The sequence below is a fragment of the Rattus rattus genome, chromosome 6 (assembly GCF_011064425.1).
Source record: "Rattus rattus isolate New Zealand chromosome 6, Rrattus_CSIRO_v1, whole genome shotgun sequence".
Taxonomy (NCBI): domain Eukaryota; kingdom Metazoa; phylum Chordata; class Mammalia; order Rodentia; family Muridae; genus Rattus; species Rattus rattus.
In genome coordinates, this window is record NC_046159.1 from 158,712,553 (window position 1) to 158,739,203 (window position 26,651).

The window sequence follows — 26,651 nt, forward strand, 5'->3', positions numbered from 1 at the left end:
TGTCTCTATGATCGCTGGCTTATCTGCAGCATTTTCCCCTTAAAGTCCCCAGAAACCTTGTAAACCAAGTGGTACCAGCACACAGACACAACTGAAGTGAATCTTTTAAAGGCCAGGCAGATGCCAAAGCTAGCTTCTGAGTCATATCCTGTCCTCCTAGACCACCCAAATACTGGAACGTTGGAGGCAGGTTGGCCCACCCAGAGAGTGGTAAGTCTTTTCCGGTCAACATGATGAAATACTCTGACAGACAGTGGTCAACATGATGAAATACTCTGACAGACAGTAGGGTAGTAGCGGCAGCAGTCAGTTAGAAAGAGGAGCACAGAATGTTAACTATTTGTGTCCCAGTCAAAGAATGGTGCCAATCACAAGTGTAGGTTCTCGCCTCAAATAATCAAGAGAAATCTTCCACGGACATACCTAGATACCTATCTCCCAGTTCACTCTAGGTTCTAGATTATCAGAGCTATCCTATTACGAAAAGTCCCAGAGAAAATGGATAAATTTCAGGATCTACTTCCTCAAAACTTTTTTGTTTTGTTGGTTTTTGTTTTGTATTGTTTTTTGTTCTATTGAAACAAAGTTCTTTGTGTAGCCCTGGCCGTCCTGGAACTAACTCTGTAGATAGAGCAGGCTGGCCTCACTCACATGCTATTAGTGGGCTGGAGAGCCGTCTCTCCAGCATTTGCCGTTCTCCCAGATGACCTAAGTTTAGTTCCCAGCACCACAGCGACCTCATCACCACCATGCCCAGCCATAAGGAATCAAACACGCTCTTGAGCTTACAGGAGTACATGAACCCATATGTGCATACTGAAATAGATAATCCAAACTACATCCTGGGGCTTGAAAAGAACAGCAGTTACAGTACTTGCTCTTCTAGAGGACCCAGACTCTATTCCACAAGGCAGTCTACAACTAACTGTAATTCTTATTTCCAAAGTCACTAGGCACTCATAGTATAGACATACACACAGACAAAACACCCAGTTCTTATTTTAAATCCACTGTCACCCTAATAGTGTACAGCTACATGAATGACATTCATTTTACAATTATCTGTAAACTATTTATTTTTTAAGGCAAGAATGGGGGCTAGAGAGATGGCTCAGCAGTCAAAAGCATTGGCCATTCTTCCAGAGGAATTCTCGGCATCCATATGGTCACTCAACTGTAACTCCAAATCCAGGGCGTCTAATGCCATATTCTGGCCTCCTCATGCACTGCATACTCATGGTGCACAAGCATATATGAAGAAAACACTCACACATAAAGTTAAAACAAAAATCAACAATGACAAGTCAAGCTTACAGACAGTAGGTACTGAACAATTTAAAAAATAAAAAAAAAAAACTGAAAACTTGCTGTACTGGCTGGTTTTGTGTGTCCACTTGACACAAGCTTAAGTTATCACAGAGAAAGGAGCCTCCCTTGAGGAAATGCTTCCATGAGACCCAGCTGTAAGGTATTTTCTCAACTAGTGATCAAGGTGGGAGGACCCAGGCCATTGTGGGTGGTGCCATCCCCGGGCTGGTAGTCCTGGGTTCTACAAGAGAGCAAGCTGAGCAAGCCAGAGGAAACAAGCCAGTAAGTAACATCCCTCCATGGCCTCTGCATCAGCTCCTGCTCCCTGAGCAGCTTGAGTTCCAATCCTGACTTCCTTTGGTGATGAACAGCAACATGGAAGTGTAAGCTGAATAAACCCTTTCCCCTCCACAACTTGCTTCTTGGTCATGATGATTGTGCAGGAATAGAAACCCTGACTAAGACACATGCTAAGCCAAGGCCCTGAGAAAGTATCACAAGCACCCTATCCTTAACACAAGCCTTAAAACGATGAAGTGGGATGGCCAGAACACTCTTAATCCCAGGGTTCTAGGCCAGCCTGGTCTACACAGCAAGTTTCCATCCATCCCTGTCTCAAAGAAATACATGTGGTGTTTCTGAAGAGACTGCACAGCTCCACAGAAGACCTGGGTTCAAATCTCAGCAGTTCATTTCCAGCACCCACACAGTAGCACAACAGGCAGGCATACATGTAATGTACAAACATAAATGCAAGGAAAACATGCATAAACCTAAATAGTAAGTATTAAAAGTCAACCTAAAAATGTTTCATGTGAGTTGCCCTTTCAGGAAAAACACAACACTGAACTTATAAGGCACACTTGGGACAGAAACAAACCCTAGAAATCAACTATGAAAGTAAAAATTGACCTAGCAAGATGTCTCAATAGGTAAAGGCTAAACCCCTAGGATACCTCCACACTGTCTTGAACTCCTCTACCCCACCCCCACGCACAAAAATTCACAATAAAATATAAACATTTGAAAGAATAAAAACAGGTCACATCTAGCAGTTGATGATGCTGGCAACAAGTTTATGAAAGGAGCAGTCAGACAGCTCAGCAGGAAGGACTGTCACATCCCACAGCCCAAGTTGGACCCCTAGGTCCCATGTAGTGAGAAATAACAGACTGCTGAAGTTATTTCTCCACATGCATGCTTTAGCATGTGCACACTAAGCTGAAATATGGTCTGTTGCTATGTACTATAATGCTATGTACAGACTTCCAAGACCTGCTTGTCCAAGACAAGGCAAGTAGACCCAAGTGACACTATGTGACCTTGACCCACCCCAAGTTATTTCTGACTGAAATAAGATCCCTACAGCCTATAGCTGGGCAGAATTGAGAGAGGTGGAAAATGGTGCTCCTGGCCTTACGATCAGGAGACCACGAGAAAAGATGGAGAGGAAACAGCCAACGTGGGTTAAGAGTCAAGAAAGCATGGCCATGAGGGCTGGCCAAACGTAGAGCAGCCCAGGTGAAGTATAACAACGCAGGAGTTACCGCCTGAAAAGGAGATTTTAATAGCACAGAGGGCAGATATCTGCCCCCGTCTTGTGCTGATTAAGGTTTATAGTACATAATAAAAGTTGTCTTTTATCTGGGAACTGAATGATCAAAGGTAGGGGAGAAGCCTCAGACAGAGTTAAGTATTTTCTACGACACACTCAAACATCACGAATAATGTAACTGGCAGAGCATGTCCTTAATACCAACACTTGGGAGAAAAGAGGCAAGGACTAAACAGAGAAAGAAACCCTGGGGCCCTGGGGAATCATCACAATCAACAATTTGATTTTTTCCCCCTAAATTCATGGTCTGACAACCAGAGTTTAATCCTCAAATCACACATAATGGAAAAGAGTGTGTGTGTGTGTGTGTGTGTGTGTGTGTGTGTGTGTGTGTGTGTGTGTGTGTGTGTGTGTGTGTACATGCAGTGCACATGGGGAAACAGGCACAACTACAAATGTAGAACAATTCTTTGAAGCCCTTCGAGAATAGCACTTTAATCCTCCCCAGTTCTTCTTCTCCACCCCACAGATTCTCAGTGTATCCTGCAGAAGTTGAGGTTACCTGGTCTACAGAGCTGGTTCTAGGACAGCCAAGGCTACAGAAGACAAACAAGATGCTAGGAGTGATGGTGTACACTTTTAATCCAGCACTCAGGAATGAGACAGGTATGAAGCTCCAAGACAGTCTCGTCTACATACACAGTGAGGTGCTATCTCGAAAGCAAAGCACAGGGGTTGGGGATTTAGCTCAGTGGTAGAGCGCTTGCCTAGCAAGTGCAAGGCCCTGGGTCCTCAGTTCTGGGGGAAAAAGGAAAGCAAAGCAAAGCACAAAGGGAAGCCGACACTGTACATATTATAGATCATCCCAGCACTTGGGTGGGGAAGGGAAGCTGACACTGTACTTATCATAGATCATCCCAGCACTTTGGGGGGAAGGAAGGAAAAGGAGAAAATGAGATCCTCTATCATCACCACCTCCCAAAAAATAATTCTGGAAGATATATTTCTTAAGAGGCAACCCACATTGTGTTGAACAAAACTAGTTACTGCCAAGAGGTTTATCCCACTATACCTCAAACCCAAGCACCTGCACACACCCCTTTACTTTAGAGGTATAGGTACACAGGCTGAGAACTTTGATGTATGGCCAGATTGATTACACACTGAGATTGAAATCCTCCCTGAACTTCCTTCCACAAGGCAGGCCACTTAATAAAATTGTGATTCTGTATATATAATATATGGTTATTTATAATTATGTATAATAATTTCATGTCAGTAATATAAACCATTCAACCCCAGAATCAACCCTAGAACTTTTGCTATTTAAAAAAAAAGGGGGGGGGGCCTGGAGAGGTGGCTCAGCAGCTAAGAGCACCGACTGCTCTTCCAGAGGTCCTGAGTTCCAATCCCAGCAACCACATGGTGGCTCACAACCATCTGTAAAGGGATCCAATGCCCTCTTCTGGTGTGTCTAAGACAGTGACAGTGTACTCACATACATTAAATAAATAAATCTTAAAAAAAAAAAAAAAAAAAACACCATGGAGACGAATCCTTCACTACACTGACTCAAACCAAGTTGGAAGACATAGAAGAAAATGAGTAAGGCAAAGAGAATTCACAAAACATGGGTTACCTCCCGTGCAATGGCTCCGCACACTGCAGCCAGCTACAGAGGATGACTCTGTGCAGAAACTGAGCATACCCTCACAAATTTTCCGTCAAATTTTCTAGGACCAAAGGTTAAGAAGTCACTGCTGAATAAAACTATCATCACACAGCAATTCAAACCTTCCCAAAAGTGGCATGTACCCTGGGGATTCAGCTCTCTGGGAACAAGTGCATCTACACAAACAGCAATGGAAGAGTGAACAGGACTACAGCCCTCTGTCCACTGGTCCATGTGCCCTCCTTCTTCATCACCAACCATCTTTGGGCCAGTGTGTGTTGTGTGACTTCCAATGCTTCAAGCTCCAACATCCCAGGTGTACTCACACATGTGCAAAACCAAACCTGAGGCCAAGTACTTACTGTCTCACTCCTTTCCGTTCCCGTATCATTAGGCAACACCAGAGTGCTTCTGTGTTATCCTGTTATTAACAGGCTTTCTGGTCACAAAGCAAAGGGTACCCACTATCTTCAAAACCTGCAGTGTTTCCGGGTACCCACCTTGTACAAAGGAATGGGAGTCACAGCCAGCTCACTCCTAACATGCTCAAATGATTCATCTGCTTTCTCTAGACCATTCACTTTGAGACAAAACTTTTCTTCTCTCCTGAGAATTTGTAAAATGGCTATTCCTTATTCCAGGAGTGTCAGGATCCTTACAACAATCAGAATGTACAAACACTTCTTAAATGGTGGAGCAGGGGTTTAAAAGTACATTTAGTATATCACCTAACTGAACTTTTTAGCTGGAATTGTCATAATCCCAGATTGTTTTTGCAGATTGAAATAAGTTTATGTTTACCCTGATGTTCCATGCACACTGCCCTGCCCTGAAGTGATCTTCTGTAAACCATATCCCTAAAAATCTTCAAAATACTTTTCAATGAAAACCTTTGGACCAGCAGTTCCCTTTCCTCACACAAATGTTAAACTAAGATCTGTAACAATGAGGCATGGTAGAGCATTCCTATATAATCCCAACATTTGAGGTGAAGGCAGGAAGATCCCGAGTTCAAATCTAGACTGAGCTGCTTAAAAGGTTATTTCAAAATACACAGATGAGGAGTAAACTGCCTGTCTAGCATGCATCAAGCCCTGGATTCCATTCCTGGCACCGCTCTCTGACCCGTGAGAGATATCACTAAAGTGCTGCTCATACCAGGTCACCGTGTAACCTCCGCCCCCACACCCACCCTACAAACCACGCTAAGTTGTTGCTCATCATTTACAGGTCTTCATTCATACGCTCTCTGTATACACTGAAGACAGGTCTACGTTGTAACTTCCTCTCAGAATCCACCTCAGTGACAGAAGGAAGCACTAATGAGGTGACACTAGAAGCTCAGGCCCAAAAACCACACAGACACAAGAAGGCTGCAGACCCCACTCATGAAAGAATGCACCAAACACATTCGCATTTATTTTTTTTTTTTAAAGCAAATGACAAAAACCCAAATTACCAGCTTTTTTTTTAAACCTAAGCTTAACATTACATATTTAAACAATAGTCAAACTGACGAGGTTGCCAGCATCCATGCACAACTAGAAAACATCCTTAATTTACACTAAACCAGAAATGTATTACCATTGATGCAGTAATAGCTTACATCACTAAATACTGAAAATAAAGTTGAAATATTTCTGTAGACATTCATCTGGCAATGGTAACTTCACAGCAGGCTGACACTACTCACAATTCAACACAGTGGGAAGCAGATCCATGCTGGTGTTAAAGACAATCTCGTCCTAGCACTACTCAGGAGTCACAGAGCTCACCTCAGATCACGTTTTGTTTAAAGCAAAGTGCATACAGAGATTACAACAATTTTAAAGAAAAAAAAAGAAAAGAAAAGAAAAAAGAAAAAGAAAGGTCCTATTTTGTGGTCCCAACAACAAACTCAAAAATCTGACAAATGGGGGGTCCGATGAGCTGTATTATAAATACTTTAGATTAGGTACAGTTATACAGAAAGTCGAGTTCGTTTGAAATCTTCAAAAAAAAAAGTTCCTGTTATTCCTCAAATGGTGCTTGTTATGGTTTAGCATTTCTGTTAAATGCGTGCATTGAATTACTTGTTATCCAAGCGTAGCAGGTGCTCCTTACCATTTATCGTCAGGGACTTTAACTGTCCGTCTTCTTCAACTTCTACTCTTTCCTGACCGTTCTCCACAATTCTGTAAGAAACGACCATTTAGAAACCTCTCTTCAATTGGGATGTAGTGCAAGAGTTTTCCTAGCAAACTTATAGCCCTGGGCTCAGGCCTTAAAACCACAAAAATAATTTTTATAATATTTGAGAATTTACACAACAGACCAATGAAAACTAAGCTCAAGAGTTCTTCCTAAAATTCCTATCCTCCAAAACTAAGTTTGGACTCAAATACTACACTAACTTTATACAGGAGATGTTACTAACCACGAGTACAGCTGAGCCAGAGTGTGGCTAAGTGTCTCAGCCCAACTTGGCCATTAGGGTTTTCCTGCTCAAAGAGCCATTCTCACTTTACGACACTGACAATGCTGGGGAAGCTCATTACAAATGACCACATGCTGGCCACGCAACAAAGGAAAAAACTGAGCAAATATTGGAAGCAAAGAGCTTTAAACCTTTAGCTGATCCAGTAAGCATGGGGTTGACACTTCAGCCTTGGGAGCTCTACATGCACATTCAATACTGTAACATTGTACCCTGCTACTAAGGACAAAATACTAAGCTACATGTGATACATGACTTTAATCCTATTAATCCTCACTAGAAAGTTAGGCAGTAGGGGGTTAGGGATTCAATGTCATTTAGGCCTGCCTTGTCTCAAAGCAATAAAAATTTTAAGAAACAAAAACAATGACCATGGTGGTGGTGGTGGTGGTGGTGGTGGTGGTGGTGACGACGACGACGACAACAGGCTGGTGATATAGCTCAGTCTGTAGGGAACTTGCCTAGAATGACTAAGATCCTGCACGTCAAGCCTCAGTACAACAATGGTATCACAAAGGTGTGACTACAGTACTGTAATTTCAGGAGGCACAAGAATCAAGAAATCTAAGATCCTAACTAAGCATTTAATGTACTGGAGGTAGAGGCAGGTGGATCTCAGTGAATGTGAGGCCAACCTGGTCTAGGTGAGTTTCTGGTCTAGCTGAATTGCTGTCTCAAAAGTAAATGTATAAATTAATTTAAGGAAAATACCTCTTTGTAGTGATTTTTTTGCCATTAACTATTTTAGTTGAAGTTGATATTGATTTGAAGTTGCCCATTCCACCGCCGCCAAATGACGCTGAAGAAAATGAAGTGAGACCCCCATGACCTAGTGACCCGAATGGAGTAAAGCCTATAAAGAAACAGAAAGTACAGTTAAAAGCTACATACTTTTAAGATTCAGGTAAAAATTACTGAATTCCAAATTTGTGAGCTTCAAAGGGAGCCAAACGAGCTGAGGAAATGGGTGATGCACTTAACCAGTTCAGGGCTGGATGCTGCTCTACACATGGGAGAAGGAGAGCGGCAAAGTCCTCTCCACCCCACACACGCCAGGCACCCCTAACAAGTGCCTGTGCGTACACACACACACACACACACACACACACGGGCACTTCTAACAAGTGCCTGCGCATACACACACACACACACACACACACACACGCTGGTACCTAACAGTGCCTGTGTGTGCGCACACACACACACACACACACACACACACACACACGCTGGCACCCCTAACAAGTGCCTGCACACACACACACACACACACACACACACACACACACACACACACACACACACACGCACACGGCACTTAACAAGTGCCTGTGCGCACACACACACACACACACACACACACACACACACTGGCACCCCAACAAGTGCCTGTGCGTACACACACACATGCACAAATATATGTCATTTTCATTTTTTTCTCCCAAAAGCTGCCTCAAAGAACAACGTATCAAGGTCTGGGTGTGGCACATACCTTTAAATTGATCCAAGCGTGTGAGATGAAAAGGCGGGTAGGTCTCTGTGATCTCAAACCCATCCTAATCTACACACTGAGACGTAAGGCTTGGGAGTGGAGTTGACACATGCTGGTGAACAGCAAAGCCATACCCAGAAATCACTGTTTTAGGTCTATTAGCTACTTTTTTCCAGTTGTGAGAGAAAAAGAGAAAGAGGGGAGAAAGAGAGTGTTTTAGGGGCACAGGGGTAAGGCAATTGCCATTAAACCTGATGACCTTAGTTCTATCCCTAGAACCCATTGTTGAAGGAGAAAACCACCTCTAAGAGACATTTCTCTGGCCTCCAAACACACAATGGCATAAACACAACAGATTTTTTTTTAAAGATGGAAATAATGCTCTGCTTTCTCATATACAGATTTTGAGAACCCTGAGTATATGTCATATTTGGACCACACCTTACTTACGAGCACCTTAAAGTTGTGGAATGCTCTGGAGCTGTTTGTATTTTAATGCTAACTCCACTTTCCCCTAGAAAGGGAAGGGAAGGTGGAGCTAAAGAACTAGAGAGAAAAGGAGAGAGGGGGTCAACAGAAGAAGAGGAGATGAAAAGAAGATGGAGCTGAAGCCCGTGCCTGAAGAAACCACAGGTTATAAGGGATCTCACAGCTGAGATCAGTGGTAGATCTGCCCAATCAAGGCACGCAGCTTGTACTCATATGAATTGAGTTGTGTTTTCTTTGCACAGGCTTATTTGGGTTGGAAAGGTTACTGCAACAAATTAATGCCCAACTTATCCATTAGAACTCAACTAACCTGAGATAAAAGCACACCTACACACACACACACACACCCCACAATAGGGCTCTGGCAGAGATCTAGGCTGGAGCAGTGGTGGATTGAGAGTTGACTGGATCTGAGAGGTCTACAAAGAACTGCAGAGAGGATTCCCTCCTCCAAACCCCAGGCAGAGAGCTTCAATAAGGGGCAACACCAAGAATGGCAGGGAGAGACAGGAGAACCTGGAGCACAACTGCCTGCAAGGTAGTTTTCTAGCAGACACATTGAACCAGTCTGGGCATCTACGCCCTGGAGAGCCTTGCTTTATTTGCTTACCCATATCCTCTCATGTCTACAAAGGAAACAGTCAGTCAGACTTCCTCTCTGAACTGCGGGTTGCCGGGTTGCCAGAGATCAGCACACAAGCAAGTGCTGCCAGGGGCAACCCAAAGAGACTGGGAATAAAGAATGGGAGAGGACTGCAGTGTTCTGAATCGAACAGCAGAGGGAGACAAAGGTACACAGAGCTCGGGATCAGGTAATACATTGACATAAAGATATGTCACCTTTTGATACTTAAAGATGAGAAACAATATCTTTGGGCCTTATGAGATGTCATTTTGAATGGTCTGACAGGGATGGATTTAAAGGAAATAGACACCTTATCATTTACCGGTATTATAATATTTATTCTCTCGATTTACTATGTATTCTCGAAAGACAGGGCCCTAGATAACAAATTCCTTGCCTTAGAAAAGAAATTACAAGTAAAACTAGAACAGACTTTTCGTAGAGGAGTCTGAGAAACAGAGATGAGCTGGGAGACAGGATAAGGTGGGAGACAGGAGCTGGAAAACATGCTAGAACAAAACATACAACAGCTCAGATCAGACTGACCAGAAAAGAGAAAATAATGAGGTTTTGAAGCAAGAGAATAACTTTAAAATTAATCAATCAAAAAATAATGGGCAGCAGACTATCAGATTGCAGTGTAAAGGAAAATTCTAACTGTGGAGGCAGAACCTTGAACAGAGAGAAAATACAGGAACTCAAGGAACAGGAGGAGCGACAAAAGGAGAGATATGAACCACAGACCTTAAGGGAGGAATTAAAAATCTCAATTAAGGAAAATACTCAGGTAGAGACAGAAGATAAAATTAGAGAAAGTCAACCTAAGATTATTGGAAAACAAACTTTAGTCTATCCAGTTAATGTACAACAAAGGCCTCCAGACAATGATCATCCACAGGGTTATGAAGAATTTGAATGGCAACCCATGAATGTGTTAGAACTGAGGAAACTTAAGTAAATTTAAGTAAATTTTGGAATGCATTCGCCATTTGTAAAACAAATCCTGATTTCTTGGCTAATAAAAACAGAATTCCCCCAAGACTAGAAAGATGTGGCAAGAGCAATACAAGAGACTGCTGCAAATTTACAATGGATTTCATGGTGGAGAGAAGAGGTGAGGGAGATAGCATGACCAAATAGAGCCAGGGGTAGAGAGATTTCCACAGATCAGCTGTTTGGTGAAGGTCGCTTTGCTGAGGTAGAAGTGCAGGCTGTATATGATGAAGAAACTCTGGCATTGTGTCGATTGTCGGCCTTAAAGGCCTGGGACAAAGTCATAGAATCAGGGAAAAGGCTTGAACCATTCACTCAAGTCATACAAGGTCCTAAAGAAACCTTTCCTGGCTTTTTACAAAGGCTAACCTCAGCTGTGGAAAGGAGTGTATCAGACGCAGTAGCAAGACAGGCAATAATTTAGTCTTCAGCCTTTGAAAATGTGAATACTGAATGCAGGGAAGTAATCAGACCACTGAAGGCGAGGTCAGCATCAATAGATGAGTGGATTAAACATACAGCTGATGTTGGATCTTGCCTGATATGACTGTGATAGGAGAAGCTGCCACTAGACAGACATAACTGCAGGAAAAAAAACAAAGTAATACCAAAAGGGGGCCTATGCCTCCTAGAATATGTCAAAGATGTGGCAAAGGCTGACATTTGACTAGGGAATGTAGAGAAATAACAGACAAATGGGGCAACAACCTACCAAAAAACTCCAGGGGGCGGGGAGGCATCTAACAGGCCCTAATGCTAGGCAGGGAGAGTTCTCTTCCTCAGAAAAATTAAACGTCGTGGCTTCAAAAACATGTTCTGAGACAAGACAAGGCTGAGGCAAGTTCTATAGACAATTCCAAAAGCCTCAAAAGGAGCTAAAAACGAATATTTTGACAAACTTCTATAGAGGATCAAAGGCCAAAACTAAAAATACTAGTAAACAATATTGAAATTGAAGGAATAGTTGACACTGGAGGAAATGTCACCATCATCTTTCCAAAATCTCAGCCTGCTAGTTGGCCACATTAAGAAGTGGACATCTAATTTCAAGGAGTTGGCACTTTATCCCAAATAAAGCAAAGCACCAGGTAGCTTAAATGTACAGGACCAGAAGGTCAGGTAGGAAAATTGAGGCCACCATATGTGACTGATATAGCCATTAACTTATGGGGAAGAGATCTATTACAGCAATGGAAAACCCAAATTAATATCACCTCAATTTCAATGTCTGGCCATGAAACTTGTCAGGCTCCTAATAAAATGTTTAAATTAGTCAGGGAAGCAGGGAATGTTATCAATGGCAGTTACAGACTGTCCAAGCTGTCCATAAACAAGATACAGCAGAGGCTGACAATTTAGTTCTACCCCAAGGAATCAATGCTGCTAAGACAACAACAGCCTTACCACAAGGTGGTTGGCTAACTAGCCCATTTGGATTGATCAGTGATGTATGACAAAAGAAAAAACTACAGGTATTAGAACACCTAGTCAGGAGCAGCTGAGGGCTCAATATATAGGAGTCTACCAGTCCTTGGAATTCTCCAGTATTTGTCATTAAAAAGTCTGGCAAATGGGGCATGTTGACAGATCTCAGAGCAATTAATAAGATTATTCAACCCATGGGTTCCCTGGAGCCTGGGATCCCACTGCCTTCTCTGTTGCCTAAGGAATGGCCTATCACAGTGATTGACCTGGAAGATTGTTTTTTCACAATTCCTCTACACGAATGCGCTAAGGAAAGGTTTGCTTTCTCAGTGCCTACCGTCAATAGAGGTCGCCCAATAAAAAGTTACCAATAGAAGTCCTGCCACAAGGAATGTTAAATAGCACCACCTTGTGTCAATATTTTGTACAACAGCCACTGGAGATTCATAAACAATTTCCCCAATTATTTATCATTACATGGATGACATCCTATTGGCTGATCCAGATATAAATCTGGAAAGGATATTTGGTGAAGTAAAAAAAAACCTTGCCTTGCTGGGGATTGCAAATTGCCCCTGAAAAAATACAAAGAGGGGATTCTATTAATTATCTAGGGTATAAAATAAGTCTGCAAAGGGTCAGACCACAAAAGGTAAAAATCAGAAGAAAACAATTAAGGACTCTTAATGATTTTCAGAAGCTACTGGGAGATATTAACTGGGTGAGACCTGCGATTGGCTTGACCACTCAAGAGCTAAGCAATTTATTTCAAACCTTATAAGATATAAGATAAAGATTTAAATAGCCCAAGGGAACTATGAGCTGAGGCTGAGAAAGAGCTAGCTTTGGTAGAAAGGAAATTGCAGGATACACATAAACATTGTATTGATCTAAAGATGGCCCACATCTTAAGTCATCTTACTTTCTACTCATTCCCCTACCAAAAATTCTTATGCAGAGGGAAGATTATATCTTAGAATGGATATTTTTAGCACATAAACAGACTAAGAAACTAAAGACCTACATTGATACTAGAAGGAAAAATGAGACTTTGACAGTTAGTTGGAATGGATCTGGCTGAAATTGTGGTACCTTTTACTAAGGCAGAAATTGCCTCTTTATGGGTACAAGATGAACACTGGCAAAGAGCATACTGTAACTTCTTAGGAGAGATTAACAACAGATACTCTAAAAGCAAGCTACTTCAGTTCATAAAACGAACTAATTGGATTCTCCCTCATATAATGTAACTCCAATATTTGGAGCACCCACATTACTGATGCCAGTAAGTCAGGAAAGGCAGGATATAAATCAGAAGATGTAAGAAAGGTGGCTGTGAGTTCCTATAAGTCAGTTTAAAAATCTGAATTGTGTGCAATACTCAGGGTATTGTCCGATTTTCAAGAGCCTCTTAATATAGTAACTGACTCTCAATATACAGAGACTGCTGAACTTATTCAGGATGATCTGAATTGACCTCACTGTTTACTCAGCTACAGAAAAAGATCAGACATACATATATACACACACACACACACACACACACACACACACACACACACACACACTATATACCATACAGCACACACACACACACATATATACCATACAGAGGGTCTGCCAGGCCCTCTGGCCAGGTAATAATGACATTGACTAGCTATTGATAGGAAGTTACTAGAGGCTTCAATTCCATGAAATACACCATATGTTAACAGCAAAGGTTTTTTTTTGTTTTTTGTTTTTTTTCCGGGGCTGGGGACCGAACCCAGGACCTTGCGCTTCCTAGGTAAGCGCTCTACCACTGAGCCAAATCCCCAACCCCAACAGCAAAGGTTTAAAGAAGAATTCTCTATCACTTGGCAACAAGCCAAGGAGATTGTGAGGCAATGTCTATGTTCTCATTATATAACCAAACTCCATTGCCTACAGGAACTAACCTTAAGGGTACTCAGAGAAATGATATTTGGCAGATGGATGTCTTCCATTTTACAGTTTGGTAAACAGAAATGTTTACTATAGACACATGTTCAGGATTTCAATGGGCAACTGCCAATTCTATAATTACACATTTGTTAGAACTTATGGCCATTCTGGGAATACCCATACAAATTAAAACGGACAACAGTCCAGCGTATATCTCTAATAAATGAAGTAGTTTTTTTGAATATTATAATATAAAACACGTTACAGGCATATCACACAATCCTACAAGACAAACAATTGTGGAGAGTTCTAATCGAACTCTAAAGGAGATGCTTAACAGGCAAAAGGGGCAACAGAAACCCTCAAAGATAGGTTACTTAGTGCTTTATTAACCTTAAATTTTTTTTTCTTTTTTTTTTTTTCGGAGCTGGGAACCAAACCCAGGGCCTTGTGCTCGCTAGGCAAGCGCTCTACCGCTGAGCTAAATCCCCAACCCTAACCTTAAATTTTTAAATGCTGATGAACAAAACACCACAGCTGCTGAAAGATACTGGATTGTGGGAAAAAAAAACTACTGAACTAAACCAGCCTGCTTATATCAAGGATATTCTGACGTCAGAATGGAATATGGTAAATGTGTTACACTGGGAAAGGGGTTATGCCTTTATTTCTACAGGAAAAGAAAAGCTGTGGGTTCCTTCCAAGCTGATAAAGATCAGACACGACAAAGGGAGAACTCCTGAAGACCTTGGTGACAGAGAAGAAATGGGAGACTAACACAACAAATAAATAGATGATGTGGTGATGTTTATGTCTCTGTATGTGGAGACAATTCTGGAACTGGCTGAAGTCTAAAATGTCTATGCACAGCCAATAATACTTATTGGGTACATATTTCTCATGACTTGTTATTACATGCCATCATTTAAGATGGCATGTATACAAAGTTATATTGCAGTTTGATTATGGGATCAAACTAACTAACCTCTGAAGAAAATCAGTCATCTTTCTTAACCAATCTGTGCACCCTGAACACTCCATGTGAGTGTCTTTACAGGACTATATGTTGCTTGTAAGTTTTGTGTGCTGCAGAATGAAAGAAGAGAAAGTCAGCTCTCAAAAGATCCACACTCCAGGATGCTGAGGTTCTGCAACCTTCCATTCCCGCTCCGCATCTGATTCTACCTCAACTACACTGAAGCTGCTTCTTTTAAAGACTCGCTTCCAGAACTTTTCCAGAACAGCTAGCTTCCCTATCCAGCCATTTAGACTGTCATAGTCAAGATGTCAGCTAAGCGATGAACTTTCTGCCACATAGTGACTGGAAGGCAAATGATGCCAGCCAGCTCTCCTCTGACAAAGTCAACTTTCCTATTTCCCCTTGGGCCCCCAGAAGGGAATTCTTCACCCCAAGTCAGCTGGAAGCAGACAAAAGAAGATCATTGTCCCAGTTCCTTATGTTGGGGTGGATGGTTCTGGTTATTTTATGGATTTTAGATATATTGTCATTTAAGGGATACTTTACAAATGTAGCTTTGGACAGGAAGGGAACTAGAGAGTTTAAACTCAGGGATTGCTACCTTTCCTTTCCTCTTCTCTACCCTTTCTTCTTAGGTAAAAGGGAAGGGGGTGGAAGAGAAAGGGGGTATAGCAGTATCATAGAAGTTAGAGGAATAGACAAATAGGGATAGGTTATCAAATTTACTCTTAAACAAAACATTACATAGCTCTATCTTACACTGGTAGAAATCTTTGTAATTCATACAAAGTTGAAGATAGAATCTTTACATTGGTACAGAATTTATTTGATAAAAATTTAAGGTTTCCATTGGTGTAACTTCTTATTGATTTAAAATTGAGATTAATATTGTTACTTTCATATAGGCATTGTGCCTATACAATACATTTAAGAATACATGGTTTAGGGCTGGAGAGATGACTCAGTGGTTAAGAGTGGTTAAGACTGCTCTTCCAGAAGTCCTGAGCTCAAATCCCGGCAACCACATGGTGGCTCACAACCATCTGTAATGGGATCTGATGCCCTCTTCTGGTGTGTCTGAAGACAGCTACAGTATACTTATATATAATAAATAAATAAATCTTTAAAAAAAAAATAAAGGAACACAAGGCTTAGACCCAGTCCTATAAACTGCTATTATACACTGTTTTTGGTTGATTAAACAAGTTAAGGGCCAGATAGCAAACTCATGGTTCTGAGTCAATTAAAAGGATGTTTTTGAGGTACTTCGATTAGAAATGGCCAAGAGTAGTAGAGGCTTAACAGTTCAGAAATGCCTTTCGTAGCTAGATAATCTTCAAAGATGTCAGAAGTCCACAGAATATGACGTTTATGGATATTTCTCTATTAAAGGTCATTTGACTAGAGACCTGTCTGCTCCTGACAGCACCCTTCTTGGATTCTAAGAAACTGAGCATCAGTGGAGTTGCTCCAATTGTGGCGAGACAGCTACTGGGCAAGGATTGCCTCAATCCATCTACAGACAAATACTGTCCAGCAAGGGACACATTATGCAAAATAGTCTACTGATAATCTCTGCCAAGACAGGATAATCAGCCCTTCAAAATTCTGCATTACAAAGGTCTGTCATATGATCCTTGACCAAAAGGCTGAAGACTAATGCTCCAATGTTTTGAGGAATGGGGGCTGTCCAGGTGATCAGCAGTCTTTATAATTTACCTGTCTAAGTTTTGGCAGTTATGTTTTGTGCCTCTCAAATTTTCAGGTGATATTAGTCATTCTTGGATTTCTGATGTAGTTGAAGACTGGTAGTCTCATAGCCAACCCAAGCTGTTTAGAATTGAGAAAGATAATACAGATTTGAAAGGGTGGTTTTTCAAATGACATAGGATCTAAAACCAGGATATAAGTCAGGTATAGAATTATATTCTTTTAAGATAGATGGCAGAGTGCTTTATTTATAGGACAAAATTGATGGACTGGGTGTTAAGTGTATCTTATACTTCATAGATTGTAGAATGGTAATAGTTGTACTCAATTTATATTTGAGGGAAAACAGCCTTTTAACTGGACAAAAGGGGGAAATGTTATGGATTGCCCTGGAGCTGTTTGTATTTTGATGCTAATTCCGCTTCCCCAAGAAGTGCTGCCTAGTCACATACTCAGGTGACCTCATCAGAACTTTCTCCCCATTTTAATTTGTAAAATAAAGGTGGGAGATGGTGATTGGACAGGGAAAGGGAAGGTAGAAATGAAGGATTGGGAGGAGAGGGGAGAGGGGAAAGAGGAGGTCAATGGAAGAGGAGGTAGAAGATGGAGCGGAAGCCTGTGCCTGAAGAAACCACAGGTTATAAGGGATCTCACAGCTGAGATCAGTGGTAGATCTGCCCAATCTAGGCACACAGCTTGTACTCATATGAATTGAGTTGTGTTTTCTTTGCACAGGCTTATTTGAGTTGGAAAGGTTACTGCAACACCTTAACGCAAGGACAACTTCATACCCACACACACCCACAACTGGTGGCATGGTTTATGTTGACAAACCCTAACTGGGCTCAAACCTGGCATCCAGGGTAGGCATATTACAGGCATATTACCTTCACTCGAAGCAAGAATCTGTCTACACTACCCACCCTCAGAACAAGAAACAGATTTCCAACCAAAGAGAAACTTACCTGCCCCATCACATACAAACTTCAAACTATACTAGCTAAAAGACACATCAAATGTAAGGCTTTAATACCTGTATCAAAAGCAGGAAATCCACTTCCAAAAGAAGGAAATCCATTGAAGGCAGAGAAAAAGGAGCCAGCACCTCGGCTTCTACTTCCTCGGGGACCCCTTCGGTTTCCAAAAAAGTCATCAAATGGATCTTCTAGAAACAGATTTTTAAAATGTGTTATGAAAACATTTATTTGTTTTTTCCATAGAGGAAGAAAAATGGGTTAATGCCTTGATACACATAAAGGTCTATTAGGCACAAACGCCTAACAGCTCTTAGCACTCCACTCGAGCTCATGCTCAACTTTTACTCATTGATATCATTCAAATAAAGCTCAATGCTACAACAAAGCAAATGGCCAGCCCAGACAGACACCTCACAGGAACAGTACATACCCACATACACCTCAACAAGCCTTCAGAGGGCCCTTCAACAAAGTTTTTGCTCAGTACACAGTTCAGTTCATTAGAAAGGGCTTCAGCCCAGCCTTGTGTGGTACAAGCCTCTAATTCCCCGCACTCCTAAAGACAGGTAGATGGATCTCTGTGATTTCAAGGCCAGCCTGGTCTACAGAGCAAGTTCCAGGATAGCCAGGTCTATACAGAGAAACCCTGTCTTAAAAAAAATAGAAAGAAAAAAAAAAAAAAAGATGGTCTCAACATTAGGTCAATTTTGCTGTTTTCCAACTTGTCATTAAGCTAGGTATAGTTTAGGTGCAGGTGCATGTAGGGACACAGAGAAGCCAGACACATCAGATCACCCAGAAGCTGAAGTTAAAGGTATTTGTGAAATGCCTATCTTGAGTTCTGCAAACTGATCTTCTGAAAGGGAAGATCAATGAGCTCTCCAGCCTCCCACCTTAGAAACTTGTACACAGAGGAAGAGCAGCTTTCAAAATAATTCAGAGTTCAGCATGGTGCCCCACACCTTTATATCCCAACTAATACTAAGACAGACAGATCTCTGAATCTGTGACAAGCCTGGTATAAAACAACAGCAACTGGTGGATGTAACTGCTGGTGAGCCCGATGAAGTTGTCCCAACAATTCCTTTCTCATATCTACTCAAAACTCTTTACAAGATAGGGATGGAGTTGATTCAAGAAGTTAAAAGCATGTGTTTGCTCTTACAGAGCATTTAGTCCTCAGCACCCACATAGAGGCTGACAACCATCTCAACTCCAGTTCCAGGGGACCCAATACCCTCTTCTGGCCTCCATGTGCAGTACCCATTTGATACAGACACATAGGCAGGCAGGACACTCAAGAAAGTGCATCTTATATTTTTATGAGACCAATGGAATCTGAACTGTGGTTATTTGGCAGGCCCAGGACTGTACTTATGAAGTACTTTTGCTGAGACTTGTGACCATTACTTAATTGGAAACATGATGGCCCTGAAAAGAAAACGCTTACCAATGATTCAGCAAGAAATACTCTACATAGAACAAGTATCAACACTACAATCTAAAGGCAGCAGCATACTCAGTTTTTCATTATGACAACTAACAACATAATATTTATAACTATTACTTTTTAAACTTACCTTAGTGTTTTTATTTCCCCTAGTAAAGTAGAAAATCTGTAAAGAACCACAGACCACATACTTTCAAATATAAATGCATACAGAAAGTTGTCACAGATGCATAAATGACAAAAGGAAGAGAGAGGACAAAGCAAGAACCGGCTGGCCTGCTTAAAGTCAGATGAACACAACATTCTAGTTGTCCATTCCTGGTTCCAAAACAGCCATCTCTGTCTAGGATTGCCCAAAAGGCTTTTTTCCAGGGTAAACGACATGGACCAGAGCAAAGGCTTGCAGTGCTCCAGAAAGCTTGAGATGGGCACAAAAGAGAGGCTCAAGCTGGTCAAGAAGGTTATCCTGTACAACGCTGCCTAAGGGCCCTGCCTAAGTGGCCCTAGATGGCTTCTTCCAAGGTCTGACAGTGGCTGGTTAAAAGAAACTTGTGTATTCACCATGACTCACTCTATGCCAAACAGGGCAAGGAGTAAACAGCGGTCTGAGCTGTAACTAAGGGATGTCATCTTTTAAGAATTTTGTTTTATTGTATTTTGTGATTTTTTTTCTTCCCAGAATCTATTTTTAAATTTCTATGAGTATGTCTGTGTATGGGTTTGTTCATTTGGGTATAATGCTCAGAAGCCAGAAAGGGGCAGCACATGTCTAACCTGAACGCTGTGTTGTTGTGTTCCAGTATAGGCCAGCCCTTAACACTGAGCCATCTCTCCACCCTTTATAAACAGACTCTTTCCTGTTCTTCCATCTTTTAAAAGAGAATAAGTAAATAAAAACTTAAATAAATAAAAAATTAAAAACTTAAAAAAACTTGGGACATTTCATTTACCAAGAGGCTCTCAAACTGATTAGCAGCCAATAAACCAAGTATGTATGCCACTGAGGTTTCCTAGACAGCAGGCCTACAACATGGATAGCAATTCTTGTATTTATAATACCCAAACTACAAGCAAAAGAATCAGTAAGCCAGTATGGTGAATATAACTTTAATCCTAGCATTTAGGAGGCAGAAGAAGAGGAACCGGAGTTCCAGGTTGATCAGGACTACATAGTAAGACCTTGTTTTGTTTTGTTTTTTAAAAAAAAATGTATTTCAAACAGCTTAGTACAAAACCTCAGGTTCCATTCCCAGCGCCTGTGAACCCAGCAGTTGCAAGAGGCAGAAGGATCAGCTGTTAAAGTTCATCCTCGGCTACACAGCTAAGTTTGAAGCCTGCCTAGGCTCTCATATCTCGACTGTGACAGTTAATTACAAGCAGCTAAAACATACTGTGTGATCACTCACAAATTGGGGACAATTTACATTATCGTGAAAACAAATTCTCCTCAGCTATTCTTAAACTAATGAAGCCTTTGTCTTTCCCAAAATCTTTAAAAGTTTATCTACATACACAATTTGGAGTGGGAGTACTGACAAAGCATGCTTATGGAGGTCACAGGACAGTTCTCTCATTCTACCTTTACTGTCTATGAATGTACTCAAGTCATCAGGCTTGCACAGCAAGTGCTTTTACCAGCTAAGCCATCTTATGTCCTGACCCAACCATGTCTTTATTTGTAAATGCTAAAGTTGTATTTAGTGATCTGTTTTTTGTTGTTTTTTAAAGGATACCAAAACAATATAAAAGGAGTCATTTATACTAAATTCAAGGGTTGTAGCCTACAATTTTTCCTTATTAACTCTTCTGGATTATATAGGGACTTCGGTGTGGCTCAGTAGGAACACTTCCTTAACATGTGCTAGCTACGTGCTCCATCCTATGAATAAGACATATAACTTAAGTCATTGATAATAGCAATCTTCAAGTGATGAGATCACAAGTTTAAAGCCAGTGGAGCTATTACATAAGACCCTGTCTCAAGGAACAAAGACAGAACAAGGGCTGCTAAGACGCCTCAGTGTATATGTCTGCTGACATGCATGTAATCCTTAGACCTACCATAGTGGATGGAGAAAACTGCTGAATGTCCTATGACCTCCAACAGTCGCCAGATAGACAGGCAGGTGCGCATGCACGCACCTGCATGCAAATTACTGAGCAAAACTTTAAGAGGGGCTGGAGAAAGCTCAGCAAGTAAAAGTACTGACTGCTCTTCCAGAGGACCCAGGGAATTCAATTCCCAGTATATACAGGATGACTCACAGCTATTCATAATTCCAGCCTCAGGGAATCACTCCCTCTTCTGGCTTTTGCCAATACCAAGCACACACCCACACATTTTAAATGTTTTAAGGAAGAACTTTATGTGACCCTGTTTTCTGACACTGAAGTAACCAACACTCCAAGGACTAACAAAAATATCTAAGTGGTAGAAAGAAAAAAGAAAAGGAAAAGAAGAGAGAAAAACCACACTGAATAACAAAAAGCCTAAATGAAGTAAACATGTGAGATTAATGAAATGCCCACATTTTACATCACAGAATGTTAACTTGAAATCCAATGCTTCTGTGAACTCCCTACCAATAAAAGCCCAGGAGCAAACTATGCGCTCCACACACCTCACACAGCAAGCAGAATATACTAATGACCCATGGCCCAAACATATCCCTATGCTTATCCTATGCTTCCATATAAACTCCCAAATACAAAAACCAAAACAGGAAAGTACAAGGGCACGGTGAAGGGGTAAGGGTGGTGACAGAATACACAGTGGGAATTCCTAACACCTAAAAACTCTCGAGTAACTTTAAAACCAAATTACCAACACAGCATAGGGTTAAAATCTCAGGTCTTGAGAGCTAGTCCAACCTGGGCAATTCACTGGGACCTATCTCCCCACAAAACTGCTAAGCAGTTGCACATGTCCCCTAATCTTAGCCCTAAAGCAAAAGGACTGCTAAAAGGACTGAAGAGATGGCTCTGCAGCTCAAAGCTCTGACTGCTCTTCCAGAGGATTTAGGTACAATTCCCAGCACCCACACAGCAGCTTACAACTGTCTAACTCCAGTTCCAGGGAATCTGACGCCTTCACAGACATATATGCAGGCAAAACACCAATGAACACTAAACAAAATTAATTTAAAAAGGAAAAAGGAAAAACAACATCCTAAGGAGATATACAGGGAAAGGACTAATTCCACTCCTAAGAGCTAAATTTAAAGTGTTCCCTCATTACAACTCCCATTTTTCAAATGGTATCTTTTTACACTTCAAGAATGGAAAATGACTACTTGGAATTAACAGAAATAAAACCACAGCCCAGCACCACACTGAGCCACAGATGGACACTCAGGATAGACACAGCTAAAGGGTGTCATGTATGTTAAACAAATTGCGTCACTTCCAACTTCTAAAGTGATTTTGTTGATAATTAGTCTACTTCATGAGTAGTCCTGGAGACATAGTAATCACACAACTTTCCCCTAGAATGAACATGCTAGGATATCCAATGGCTCTGTTGGGAAGATAGGGAGTACTTTGTGCTGTTCTAAGATGACAATTCAGTATTTAGTTCTATCTTTTGTGTTAACTGCTCTCACACAATGTGAATCTGCTGCTTCCCCTTCCACAAGATAAAGAGCAATGCATTGCCATTGTTCCCTAAACCCACATCAGGGAGCTTAGGGTTCATTAAAGTATTCTTCCTGTCCAAGATCATAGTTATACCCACCAAGGATGTGGGGCTCACCTGGAGTTGTCCACCATCATGAACACAATATAAAAGTGAATGAACTAAGCCAGACATGGAGACACTCTAATCTTCACAAAGGAGAAAGAGGCAAAGGCAGGCTAATATGAGATTGATGCCAGCTGGATCTACACAGCAAGTTACCAGGCCAGGTGGGGCTACATGGAGTGACCCTGTCTCAAAATGTCAAACTTTGTACTGTGCAACCAAAATATTCATATTCTTCAATTACGTGCAGTTTGGGGGAATAGAAATTGTTACAGAAAAACTTTAGAAATTAAATGAAAACCTCACTGCACTGCTCAATGCTGTGAGTTTGTCTGCAGGGGGAGAAAGCCCACAAGCCTCAGAACTTCTCAAATATGTCTTCAGGGGCTGGACAGATGGCTTAGTTGTTAAGAGCACTGGCTGCTCTTCCAGAGGACCCAGGGTTCAGTTCCCAGAACCCACATGGCAGCTCGCAACAGTTCCATGGGATTTGACACCCTAATACAGATATACATGCACACAAAACATCAATGCACATAAAATAAAAATTTAAAGAGTAATTATGAGCAATCTTGAATCAACCAGATCATTGGGAGGGGCGAATCAAAGTAACCTCCATCCTTCTTCTTCCAAGCCAGGACAAGTTTTTGAGAGCACAGTTAAGTATCAATCTCTAATTCAATGTGATATCTACTGTCTTTCTTTTAGAAAGAACAAGGGAGCTAATGAAAGATGCAGGCAAGCTGTAGTCTAAAATCCAATGAAAATGCAGCATTTTAACAACTAGCTGGAAACTGATCCACAACGTGTTTCCATATACTTTTAAATCCAATACTCTCTTTCAAATCCCACTGGGAAGAGAAATGGTACTTTGTCCTTAAAGCAATTAAGGACATATGTGATCAAGTTTGAGATGCAGTCACCAATACAATGCAAGCTTAAGCTACCTGTTTTTGTCGGTGCCACTCTGATCTCTGAAATTACATTTTTCCTAACTTTCAACTCTTCTAAACATCTCCAGCTTTCAAGATTTTCTACTTCTAAATGCACTATTAGCTTCTTATAGACTGCTAAGAATTTTACTGAGCTAGAATCATCTCATCTTAAAGGACCCTGGACTCTTAATACTGGCTCCCTGAAACAATCAAGATCAAAGGGAATTATGAACCAGTGATCAGTCACCACTGGTCACAGGATGATGCTGTGGCACAGATGGTATGAAGACTCACTGAAGTCTGTTAGCACATCTGCCCTCAGGTCAGCAGGGATCCCTGCATACCTTTACCTTGGTTGTAGCATTTGGGGGGGGGGGGTGTCTCTTGTTTAAATCACTTTGTTACAGCACTCCCAGTGCTACCTGTGCTATTAGCTCAGTCCTCCTACAAAGAGCACTGACCTGGGGCATCTGGACCCCTCCCCTCCTTGGTCTCCAAGTCAACTCTGGTAATCTGACCAAATACAACATGGTGATGATAGAAGCAATTCTTTTTATTCTAGATAAACTTTAAATAAAATAGACTTTCTTATAAAACAGAGACCCAGGCCATTCCTTTTTGTTTATTGTTGAACAAGCAGCGCCTCGGGTTCCGGCCCACTGTGCTCCTCCTCGCTCAGCAGCTCCTCATACTCCTCGCTGAGCTCCTCCGCATCCCCGAGACTGGCTTCCTCCTCGCTGGAGACGAGGTCCAGGTCCTCACTGAGGAGTCCGCCCTGGCCCCAGCTACAGCCTTCACTTGACTCATCTTCACTAAGGTCCAGCTCCTCACTGGATATCACATCCAAAACCTCACTGTGCTCGTCACTCAGGGCGTCTTCTACTGACTCCTCAAAACAGGGCTGGTCTAGTTCTTCACTAGGTTCCAAGTCCTCACTGGCCACTTCCTCGAATCCTGGAGAGTAAAATGACTGACTCACTACAACTAAATTTATGGCTCAAAAGAAGTACCCTCCACACAATTACCCTCCCCCACAAGGTTTTTCCAAGGTTCTCCATACCAAGGGCTTTTTCCAGTGGACTACCAAATCCTTTGATTCACAAAGTCTTTGTGAAGAAAGAGCATACTAAGTGATAAAGGGAAATCAACAGCAATGCCAAAGGCAATTTGGTCATTCCTGAGAATGAGAATAAAGTGTGGAGCTAAACACACAGTTCTCTAAGAGATACTTCCTGTCAGAACTACTAGAACCAAAAGCCTTACTGTCAGGTACTTGTCAGTCTTACATTACCAGGTCTACATAACCAGGACACAAATAAGGATGTCCTGGGTCAGTAAAGCACACGAAGAGATCAATCTAATTTGAATTAATGTACAACGTTTCAACAAAAGTTCATTTGTGGTTGGGATCCATATTCTGGGAAATTCAGCTAACCTCTATATTCCATATATACTCCCCCTCCACTACTAAGCTCCTTGTGGAAACTGCCTATTTCCTGACCTTCCTGGAAAAGTTGCCAGTCACAGGGAAAGGTGTTCCCAGAGCATCTCCCTCCTCTAAGGACTCCACTCCATCACCAAGGGAAGAGACCTGAATTTTTTTTTAGCACAGTATAGCTTAACAATGCTTCACAACAGGACATGGGATACTGTGCAATGCCAGCACTTGGAGGGCTGGCCAGAAATACAGGGACAGTCTGAACTACATTTTAAAACAAAAATCTTAAAAATGATTTTTTGACAGATAGAAAAGGGATAGGGACAGACCAGAAAAGACTGTCTCAACCTCCCAATCAGCACAATACATTATACTACATCCAGCATATTTGTAAGAATGAGCTACTTTGAAAAACAAACCCTCAAAAGGGGGGGGGTGGTCCTAAAAGCTGGTTGTATGAAAACTTAAGACTAAAAAAATCAATAGACATTGTTATCAGATTTACAAGGGGTCTAAATGCTGCTGACTGAGTCCCCCAGCCCTGCACAAAGGGCCCAGTCTACACTCCACATACCACCAGCAGGCTGCACGGTCACCTCATACACGTAGTAGCCATGGAGCAACTTCTTTTCCTGTGCGAAAATCCTTACTGCCTGAAAATGGAAGTCCCCTAGAAGACCTACAAGAATGGATTAAAGAATTATCACTGCCACACTTATGTCGGCAAAGCAGGGAGGGAGTGCCTACCTGAGCCATACCTAAGGTAGAGCAGACTTGTAAGCCTACTACATTCCTTCTTGCACTACTGATACAAACTCAGGTCCATCTAATTAAAAGCTCTAATATAGGCCTTCCATAGAAAGAACTGTCCAAAGACTAGAGTGTCAGATTCTTTTTCTCAAGGAAAACAAGTGCTGAATATTAATTCCCTAAAAAGGAACACAGGCCTCTTTTCTGTGACAATGCTAGGGACAAATCAGAGTTGTATAGGATAGACAAGCATCTACCACTGACAAACATCCACAGCCCTTAGCTTTTTTCTTCTAGACAGGCTCTCAGAGTACGCTCTCAAGTAGCTCAGGTTAGTCTCGGCATAATAATGTCATCTATCTACCTTCCACCCCAAGTGAGGTTCTGGAGTTTTCAGTTCTTGTTATTTATGATTCACTATGTATCCTTAACTGGCCTCAAACTGATGATCCTTCTGTCCCAATCTCCCAAGTTCTCGATTACAAAAATGTGCACCACAATACAGGCTTCAATTTTTTCTTTAATTAGGCAAGATAAAGCAGTGTTTCAGATGCCTGACCTCCTCAAAGACAGAAAAGTTAGCCTCCTTTGTCTTATTAACTTCCAAACTAGAGAAGTCTTTCACTCAGCTATCTACCAGCAGATAGGACATCAGAACAGGCTCCATTTAACACTGCTGTTCCACAACAAACCAAGATATAAATTACTAAGCACT

General features: G+C 41.5%; 1 protein-coding gene across 4 annotated transcripts in view; it reads right to left on the minus strand.

The window, feature by feature from the left end:
• Positions 1-26,651, minus strand: part of Dnajb6 (DnaJ heat shock protein family (Hsp40) member B6) — a 64,926-nt gene that overhangs the window by 19,895 nt on the left and 18,380 nt on the right. For all 4 annotated transcript variants that reach the window (XM_032907204.1, XM_032907203.1, XM_032907201.1 and 1 more), the window contains 3 exons: positions 17,681-17,812; positions 7,723-7,864; positions 6,639-6,709 (listed from right to left, as the gene is read on the minus strand). In XM_032907204.1, coding sequence (XP_032763095.1) covers positions 6,639-6,709; positions 7,723-7,864; positions 17,681-17,812 — 345 coding nt within the window. The remainder of the gene's footprint in view (positions 1-6,638; positions 6,710-7,722; positions 7,865-17,680; positions 17,813-26,651) is intronic.